The 10,029-nt window shown below is 44.6% G+C and overlaps 1 protein-coding gene across 1 annotated transcript; it reads right to left on the bottom strand.

The window, feature by feature from the left end:
* Positions 1–1,843: 1,843 nt before the first annotated feature.
* On the bottom strand, positions 1,844–8,831 carry Procr (protein C receptor). The gene is made up of 4 exons (XM_047540703.1): positions 8,588–8,831; positions 6,261–6,518; positions 5,188–5,472; positions 1,844–4,938 (listed from the first exon to the last, which is right to left on the bottom strand). The coding sequence occupies exons 1-4, from the start codon at positions 8,655–8,657 to the stop codon at positions 4,823–4,825; spliced, it is 729 nt and encodes a 242-aa protein (XP_047396659.1). The 5' UTR covers positions 8,658–8,831; the 3' UTR covers positions 1,844–4,822.
* Between the last annotated feature and the right edge of the window lie 1,198 nt (positions 8,832–10,029).

Consider the following 10,029-nt stretch of genomic DNA (forward strand, 5'->3'; position numbering starts at 1 on the left):
GATGCCTTGAATATTCATCCCCTGTTGTATTGAGTAGCTATTGTACTGGTTCTGGACTAGATGATACAATTTTTGCATTTTGATAAACTCGCACTCCAGAATAGAAGACAGGAATTATTACAATTCAGGGTAATGATGAAACATGCATTGGGAGAATAGAGAAGGGAATAGAGAACTATGGGTGGGACAATCAGGGATGACATTACAGAGGAAATGACATTTGAGCTAGGTTTCAAAGGATAAATAGGAGTTTGCCAGAGAGAGGGAAGAATGTGCCATGAAATGGCATGACAGAAAGGGCGTGGTATGTTTGGGAAAGCAAGGGTAATTTGAAGGGGCTAGAAGGTAGGTTGAGAAAGGAAGATGGGTTGAAGTTGAAGCTACAAAAAAGACAGGTTGGTACTGAATGGTGGATGGTCTTGAATTCCATACTAAGGAGTTTGAATTTTATGGACAGCAGAAGAATTAGAGAATTCTGGACAGAAGGCTGGCAGGCTTTAGAAAGAACAATTTGATCGCAACTTTGTGAGGGGTCTAAAAGAGCATTAGATGTGGTTCTAGTGTCCCAGGTTAGAGCTGGTGCATGCCTGAATTAATGTGGTGGCTACCTTAATTTAGATGACAGCTGACAGCCTTGTACCTCTGGCTCAATCTCCGAGAGATTCCTCCTCTATGGACTTGCTTCTTCCATCTTCTTTACTTTTTGCTCCCTTGTTTGGAATAAGGCTTAGTCTATCCTTGATCTAGATTAAAGTGTCCAGGTCAAGCCCTGTAGCTTGAGATTAGCAACCTTTTACCTATCTGAAGTCCTCTTTTTACAATATAGCTGAAGAGTAAAGAAGGAAGCCTTCAGCAGCTTACTGTCCAACGACCTACAGTAACTCCCAGCTTGTGACTAACCAAAGAAGAACTCCGCCTCACTAGATCTCAGAGGACCAATACTGTGAGCCCCCAGCCTATCTTTTCCACCATTTTTCTAATCACCAATCACACTGGGCTAGTTGTCCTTCATAAAATTTGCTCAGCTTTTTCTTAACTCTTGCTGTTATTAAAGCTATTCCATCTACCTTTCCTACCTGTGCATGGTCATATCATACCCATCTACAAATCCCACTCTCCTTTTCACTCCAGATTTGCCAGTTTTAGCAGAAATAAAGCATAAATCCTAGAACACAAAGACAGGGTTTAAACCCTGGCTCTGCCACTTACTTTGCTTATTCTCAATAAGCATGTTCCCTAATATAAAGTGAGAAGAATGTGAGTGTCTTACAAGATCTCATGAGTATTAAATGATAAACCCCCAAACTATAAAGCAATATGCAAATGACAATCACAATAGTAAACAACAACATAACATTTTATTTGTATATTTCTTCCAGTAATTAGGACCTCCTGTAACCTATATCCTGTATCCTAGTAGAACATCCTGCCTTGTATTGTTTTTATTTGTATATTTTATCTTCCCAACTCAGATGGACCTCCAGAGGAGGTCTCTGGGCACCATGGCCTAATCATTTTATTTCCAAAATACATAATACAAACTTGTATATTGAAGTTACTGATAAACATTTACTGAATGTGTAAATACACTGATGCAAGACATAGTGAACACTTGTGGTTTGTTTGCTTTTCTGTTTTGTTTTTCTTTGTTGTTGTTTTTTGGGTGCCCAGCACTTGAAGCTTCTTTCTCTGTGTATTATTTGTTTGTTTGTTTGTTTGTTTTTGTGATACTTGAGATTGAACCCAGGGGTGCTCTACCACTGAGCTATCTCTCCTGCCCTTTTCACAATTTTTTTTTTTTGGATCAGGGATTGAATCTGGGGCACTTAACCACTGAGCCACATTCCTAGATCCTTTTATTTTTTATTTTGAGACAGAGAGACAGGGTCTTGCTAAGTTGCTGAGGCTCACCTTAAACTTGTAATCCTCCTGCCTCAGCCTCCCGAGCTGCTGGGATTACAGTATGTTCCACAATACCAGGTTTTCTGTGAGAGTCTTAATGGGAGACAGGGTCCCACTTCCCATAAGAGAAACCAAAGTTACCCTCCTCCTACCTTATTGCTAAGGCAAAGGTAACATGATCTAGGAGTGGTCATTTGGACAGTCCCACTCAGGACTCTGAATCTTGAACAAATGATGTGAAGGCAAAGGGGACAGAGGAGAACTCATTGAGATGGCAGCAGGCATTGGTGATCGAGGCAGTGGTTCCTGCTGTGGTATTCATAACTAGACTAATCTTGTGGCATGGTTGTGATCCCTGATTCTATTTTCTGATCTTGATTAGCTGATCTTCCCATTAGCTCTGAGGATTACTTGCTGACCTTCCAATGTACTTATTTCCCTCTTAAGTTTGCAGAGTTGGTTTCTGATGCTTTTAACTAAGCATTTAGCATATCTGTGGGGTAAGGATTTGAGGAGAAAGAAAATAGGGGACTTTCCTTTTATTTGTAAACTGTATTGTGATTGCTGGATTATTTTTTCCACCTAGAAATATGCTTTTAAAATAAATAACTCAGAGCACATTTGGGTAGAGAGAAATGGTAGAAAATAAAATTAGGCAATTGGGGTTGGGGCCGCATTGTGCAAGGCCTTGAATATCATTTGAGGATTTTGAAATTAACTCAATTAAGCATGGGAGATTTTTAAAAAATGACATCAGGTCTGTGGTTTTTTCTAATGCATGAGAGATGCATTAGAACAGAGAAACTAGAGATGAAGAGAAAACCTAGGATGAGGGCATCAGCATGGTCCAGGCAAAATATTGAGGAAAATTCTCAATTTTGAGAGACAGAGGGAGAGGGAGAGATGGAGATAGAGATGGAGATGGAGATGGAGATAGAGATAGATATATATATATATATATATAGAGAGAGAGAGAGAGAGAGAGAAATATCCATACACCTGTGTGCATTCATGCATACACACATCAAGTTTTCTGGAAGTAAAAGGGTTTGAGGTACAATATGTTTACTAAAGGGAAGAAGCAGGAATGAGCTGATGGAGAAGCTAAAACTGCATTGTAGATCCAATTAAGACCCAGCCAACCTGGCAGGGAGCTCTGGAGTGAATAACTGCTCATCAGAGTTGTCCTGCAGTTGGCCCAAATGGCTGACCTTTATATCCCTGTCTTGCTCAGTTACCAGATGAGGGCAGCCCTTTTGCAGGACTACTCTTTGCAGCTAAGGCAGACACTAAAGCAACAGGAGACGCTCTGCTAGCTATATTCCCTGAAGGTGAACAGTGAGTCTTCACTGGGGGTTGAACTGGGTGGCACACTTCTGTGCCTAACACAGAGAAAAAAGAATTATGGTATCTTGAACAAAAACACTAGGGTGGAAAGGAGGGAATGGATTCTACAGATACTGTGTTTTGTATAAGAAGAGGGAGTAAATAAAGGGTAACACTTAGGTCTCTACATTTATATGATTTGATGGTGATTCTGTTACCTACTAACAGCAAACAGCAGGAGAGAGAGAGAGAACAAGTTTGGGCAGAAAGTTAATAAATTTAATTTTGACTATATTGACTCTGAAATGTCTGCAAAATATTAAGGTAAAGGTGATTTTCAAGAATCAGGGCAGATGGGAGGTTTGTAGGTCTGCAGCCATTGCTGTATTTATCAACAATATATATGCTACATATATTATCTAATACTTACACTGCCTTTATGAGGTAGGTATTGTTTTTCTTACAACCTTTCTGTATATTTTATTATATCTTTTATGAATTAAGAAACTGAGACTTGAATAAGTTAAATTCCTGGCTCAAAGAAGTAAACCTCAAGTCTGATGACAAAACACATGCTCTTAAAGATAAAATAATATTGCTCTTCCATGGAAACCACACCACAGATAGATGGTATCTGAAGCCACAGATAGATGGTATTTGAGGTCACTCAGGAAGGGCATAGTTTTAAGGTGAACAAGAGAAGTCAAAAAGTGACATTCTAGGGAAGCCAACATGTCCAGAGTGAATCGAGTAAGATGACATCATCAAAGAGATTGAAAAAGAGTGGCCAGAACAGTTTTTGTAAATTAGAAGTATGATCTCTTATAAGTTAAATAAAAAAAGAGTTCTCTAATGCATAAAGTTAAATGTTGCAGATAGCATAGAGGATGAGAGTTAGACAATTACAGGTTACTGGTGATCTTGCTGCAGTTTAGAGAAGCTGGACTAGAAAGTGGATTGAAGAGGGAGATGGAGAAGAGGAAGGGAGAACAAGGATGTTCAGGACACTATTCCAGAAGTTTCATAAAGCAGGGGGGAGATTATGTCTTGTACACCAGCAAGAAATTTATTAATATTATTTAATTGATTAATAACTCATTGCTTCCAAATTGCTTGGATTTTACACTTCCACCATGTCTCTGGTTATTTCCTTCTATAATACCAGTGTCCCTTCCTAAGTCGGACACACCTGGAAGCATTGAATGTTGTTTATTTTGGTTGTGGACAACTTGTTTTATTTGGTTATGTGTTTTGAATACCTCAGGCAATTCTGTCTCTCTTCTCAGGACAAACCGTCATAAACACTCCCTGCCCCAACTCCATTGTTTGCTTTTCACAAAGATTGATAAACGCTCACTTCTCAGACCAATTCAATAAAGTGGAAAGTTCTTAGGTTCTTAGCAAACCAAGTACTTTATCTCCTTAGCTTCCCCATGTCTCTTGGTGGGAAGATCTGGAAGAAGAAAGGAGTTGTCACTTCAAACCTTCTGGGATATGGTGTCCCAACTGGAGAGTCTGTTTGACTTCACGTGACTGAGACCTTCTCTTGCCAGTCCCCATCAATCTAGCTTTCTCAGAGGGGGCTGGAGAATAATTAACATCGCCGTCCACCTGTGCACAGGAAGATGCCCACGGCCACACCAGCAATGATGAAACTGCCCACCAGGACACCCAGGACCAGTGAAGTGTAGGAGCGGCCTCTTTGGCTCCCTGCAGAACACACAGAGAATTAGCTTAAGAATGCATCCCTGCCCCAGGAGTCCTTGGGTTGAATTAAACCTCAAGGAATTTCTGTCCCAAAGTAGAGGGGCCAGTTCACTCAGTATCTTAAGCTGTGTGTGTTCTGTCCCCTACCACCAACCCCAAGGCCTCTTGTTCAATGTGTCCATCCTTCAGGACCATCCATTTGATGGGAATCTGCCCCCTCCCAATACAGGTCCAGCCCAAGTTCCCTGGTACCTTTGGAATTATCTATGGCGATCTGTTTGTATTGCTGCACGTACTGTACACAGGTATCCTGCAGGAATTCCTGCAGTTCATAACGAGTACGATTGTAGGCGTTGAGTTGCCGCAGGGTGTAAGTGACAACTTTGGAGGGTGTCTGGGGGCCTGCCACCCACAGGGCTGTCTCTGGCTGAAAACTCACAAAGGAGCTTCCATTCACAGTCACTTCAAAGAAGACATGGGCCTTTGAGCCCTCAGGAGGCAGCTCACAGCCCAGGAAGCAGCGGATGATGAGAGGAACTGCAGAGAGGGATTTAGGGTCAGAGTGCTGTGTGGAAAGGGAGCCAGGTGCTGGGGGCTGTCCGCCATGGGGAAGAAGACATGGTGGGGGGCTGGAGGGAGAAAAGGCTTGGGGGGCTGTGAGGAGATGGGAGCGGTCTGGTGTTAGACTGCTGGAGGCTGTGGAAGGAGGGGCCAGGGACTATGAAGAAAAGGGGGAATATTAGAGAAGGGAGTGGGGGCTGTGAGGGGAGGGAGTGGAAGCTTCCAAAGAAGAAATTGGGATATTTGAAGGGAAGGAGTTAGGGACTTTGAGGGGACCTGTGAGCAAAATCATCGGCATTTGTGAGGATGGAAGGTTAAGGAGGAAAGGCTGGGGTTGTGTGAAGGGGTAGGATGGGGTCTATAAAGGAAAAAAGAGGGTTGTGAGGCAAGGAATAGGGAGTCTTCATTAAACCTCCCAGGCCCAGGGTGGGTCAGGGACACCAACTCCCAACAGGGTTCGTCCCAAGAGGTCATGGCAGCCAGAAGAGGGTCTCATGGGGCGCTCTCTTAGCGAGAACACCCTTCTCCTCAGCCTCCAGTCCCACCCAGCAATCTTGCTGGCCTGAGGATGCCACCAGGCAACTCAAAGCAGCTCCGCCCAGACAAAGACCACGCCTACTGGGCCATGCCCACCAATAAGATCCCCTCTCCAGAATATGGTCCTTCCTGCAAAGTCCCACCCTAATTCCCTCAGGCCCCGCCTCTCTCCCTATAGGGCCCGCCCACCAGGCCTGCTCAAACCCTGCTCAGTGCCCCCTACTCACAGGTGACGCTATGCTTCTGCTCCTGATGCACCAGTCGCACGAGGCCATGGAACTGGCGCAGGTAGAGCTGCAGGCCGCTCTCTGTGCGTGCCCAGCTCTCGGGCTTCTCCAAGGGCTGCAGTTGGAGGATCGTGACGTTGTCTCCCAGGCCTTCCAGCGTGTGTGTCAGCTGTCCACCCAGCGACGCATTACCCTGGTACCACACGTGATAGGGGTCTTGGAAGTAGGCGATCTGGAGCATGTGGAGGCTCTGTGGGCCTGGGGGCAGAGTCAGCGCGTCAGGGCCAGTGGCGTTGGAGCTGGCAGCGGGAGATAATAACCCCCTACTCAAGACCAGCTGCCCACCTACTTGACCCTATAAAATGCCCATTTGATGCTCACGATAACCCAACCAGGAAGACAAGACAGGGATTATTATCTTCGTTTTACAGATGAGGAAACTGAGGCCTGCAGCTGAAAGACACACCCTTCTCTGGTCTCCTGTCTCTCCTCAGCTCCCTCTCCCCATTTTTGGTTGGACATCAAACCCTGACCTACAATGAAATCCCAGTTCCACTCCTGTTACCTTTCTCTAATGGTCCTGCCCTAGTTCAGGTCTCATCAGTTCTTTTCTGGACTCCGGTAGTAACTTCTTACCTCATCCCCCTGCACTCATTTCTTAGTTTTATCCCTTCTGATTAGACCTCCACCTAACCCGGGAATAAGAGCTAGTACTTCTCAAAGTCCTCCAGTGACATTATCCCTCCCCCATATCATAAAAAATAATCATAGTTAATATCCATTAACTGCTTATTATGACCTGGATACAGTGCTTTACACACATTATTACCTTATTTGTGCCTTCCCCCAATGGCTTAATGGAGTAGCTACTATCATTAACCCCAGTGTAAATGGGAGGCAGGTTAAGATGGTATAGCAGAACTAAGGTTGGAATGCAGGAAGTTGGAGTCTAGCACCCCATTCCCAGTTTGCTGTGTTGCCACCCCATAGGATATTTTTCCACAGGAACAAGCCAGTGACCTGGTCCCAGTTGCATTTTCTGGCCTCTTCCCAGAACTTAGATATATCAAACTATTTCTATTCCTTGTGCTGACTTTTGGTTGACATGTGAATACCATGTCAGTGTGGCTCTGCCTCCTCTGCCTTTGTCCTGGCAAATTTCTTTTCATGCTTCAAGATCTGGCTCAGTTGCCCTCTCATTTTTATCCTGTTTCAGGGTCTGTTTCAGGGTCCCAGACCACTTTGTGCTAGCATGTATTTCTGGAATTCTAAGTGAATGGCTCCAAACACACACTGTCTACAGTGGACTCCTCCAGGATATGGAGCCATACTCGAACCATGTCTGGTTACCTCTGTCTCCTGCAGAAAGGGGCCTGGCACATAATTGGTGCCTGGAGAATGTTTGAATGAGCGTGGGTTTGTAAATCAGTGTGTGGGGATCTTGTCTGTGTTTGCATTTGAGAAATTGTGCTCTGTGTCTGCAGGTGTGAATAAGTGTCTCTGTGTGAGTTACCTTAGACATGGTCCTTAACTGCTCTGTGACCCAGTTTCCTTCTCTGTAAAATGTATAGAACTTGCCCACTTTGTAGGATACTGTGGGGTTAAAGGAATCAGTACATGGTATAGAACAGTAGGCATTCACTGAATACTGGTTATTATTTGCTTCTTCTCTGAGGGGGTGACTGAAGCTATAGGGATTGTGGGAGAAGAGAGGGGAGCTCCTGTACAATTATAATACAGGGCAAGAATTCTCCTTTTCTGCTGAAATGAGACCACTTTGGGCAGTCTGATGCCTGATGAGCTCCCCTATTGATCATAGCTTCTCCCCCTACCCAGTTCCACCTCACCAGCTGCACCCAGTCTTCCTCCATCTTCCCTAGTCTTGGTTTCTGCCTCACCTGTCTCAGCCTGTCAGTTCTCCCAGTGTTGTCCTGATTCCTCTGCTTCTCTTCTTATCTCTGAGTCTCTTCCCACCTTCCCTAGACTTTCCCTTATCTCCATCACCCTCAGATCTCCCTCTGCAGGCTTCACATCATTTCTCCCCTCCCTCTGATGCTGGTTTCTTCACCTCTGCCAGCCCCGTTCCTATTTTTTCAGTTCTCTGATTTCCCCGAGGCTTTTCTAGTTCCTCCTTCTCAGAGACTTAACTGTACTTACTCACCTTGGCTTTGGGACACAAACCAGGACCCTGCCTGCTCTACAGAGAGATTCAGCGGGCTGCAGACACAGATGCTGTGGGATTAGCTCTCCTCTAGTCTTGCCCAAGTACCCAGACCGACTGAGAGTCTCCAGAACCATCCCAGGCAGGAGACATGCCCCCAACTCACCCTCTGAGCCTTCCTGGCTACAGAAGACCCAGCCAGGCAGCAGTAGTAGCGGCAGCAATGTTGCCAACATCCTGGGGCTGAAGTTCTTGATCCCCCTGGGCTCTGGGCTCGATCGGGTTAGGGGTTCTGCTGGCTGCAGCCTAGGGAAAGAAGTGAGGCTGTCTGGGAGCAGGCGGAGGCTCAGCGGAGGAGGATGGAAAGAGGCCAGGGAATGGCAGGAGGAAGAGGGTGTTAGGCTTTTAAAGTGTTATTCCTGCTCTGTCTCATTTCCTACTAGGGGGCCGGCCTCCCTTTGCCCTCCCTCGGCCCCGCCCAGCATTGCACCCTCCTGCCCAGACCTGCCTTTTCCCTTAGCCCAGAACTGCTTCCCAGGGAGCGGAAAAGGGGGAGAAGGGCTTGCAGAGAAGTTCCGCCAGCGCTGAGTCAGGGGGTGGGTGGGGCATCTGCTTTCAACTTAGAGCAGACTCCAGGGTGTAGAGATCAGCAGGTTATGGATGGGGAGACTGAGGCCTGGAGAGAATAGGGGTTTGCCCAAAGTTTATACATCATGGTGGTGACAGATCCAGGATTAGAATTTAGTTTTCCAGAGTAATCGCCTACATTTAATCAGAAATTGAAGTACGTAGCAATTACACAATCAGGGATCTTGTTTTAAGAAATAGTAACAAAATGAGCATATAACAGCTCATTGTAACAGGAAAGCATTATGAACAATCTATATGAATCTCAGTAGAGGGTTGGTTATATAAAGTAATATTTTTCAAACAGAGGTCATAATCTATTAGTGGGCAATGAAAACAATTTAGCAGGTCATGATTAGCATGTTTTAAAAAATGAACAGAAAAAAAAAATTGCAATGCCTCACCCTTAGTAAGCATGATCTAATGAAACACTCTCCCACTTGTATGAGTGTTTGGGTCTTGTGCATGTATAGTTCTATTATAGGTTTTAGACAGCAGTGTGAAATGTAGTCCTTACTGTATGAAGCAAGTAGAGAAGTTTGAAAGTCACTCCCTAAAATATGATTATTCATACTGCAGAGAGTATACACTAGATTGAAAAACCCTTTAACCAATTCCCACTTTATTTTCATCATATTACTTAGCACTATCTGAAATTATTTTACATATTTACATGTTCCACCAGCATGCAAGCTCCATGGGGATAGAGAATGTCTGTCTTCTTCCATACTGTTTCTAGAATTGTGTACATCGCATAATAAATATCAGCTAAATGAATGAATGCGATCGTTACGATGTGCATGGATCTCCCTGAGTAAGTGCAGAATGTTAGGTACAATTCAGAACCATTTATATGCCAACCACACACACAACCACCAAGCAGCCTGTTTATGGGAGTAAGTGAATCTGGAAGTATGTGTATCTGATACAGCAATCCCAGGGAGGGGTCTGGGATTAAGAGTATATAAAAATGTGTGTGTG

The sequence above is a fragment of the Sciurus carolinensis genome, chromosome 2, assembly GCF_902686445.1.
Source record: "Sciurus carolinensis chromosome 2, mSciCar1.2, whole genome shotgun sequence".
Taxonomy (NCBI): domain Eukaryota; kingdom Metazoa; phylum Chordata; class Mammalia; order Rodentia; family Sciuridae; genus Sciurus; species Sciurus carolinensis.

Excerpts from the sequence above, each read along its gene's own strand:
- Procr (XM_047540703.1), bottom strand. The coding sequence starts at position 8,657 with ATGTTGGCAACATTGCTGCCGCTACTACTGCTGCCTGGCTGGGTCTTC. Across the intron at positions 5,473-6,260 it reads GCAGAAGCATAGCGTCACCT|TTCCTCTCATCATCCGCTGC; the intron begins GTGAGTAGGGGG and ends CCCTCTCTGCAG. Across the intron at positions 4,939-5,187 it reads CGCCATAGATAATTCCAAAG|GGAGCCAAAGAGGCCGCTCC; the intron begins GTACCAGGGAAC and ends TGTGTTCTGCAG.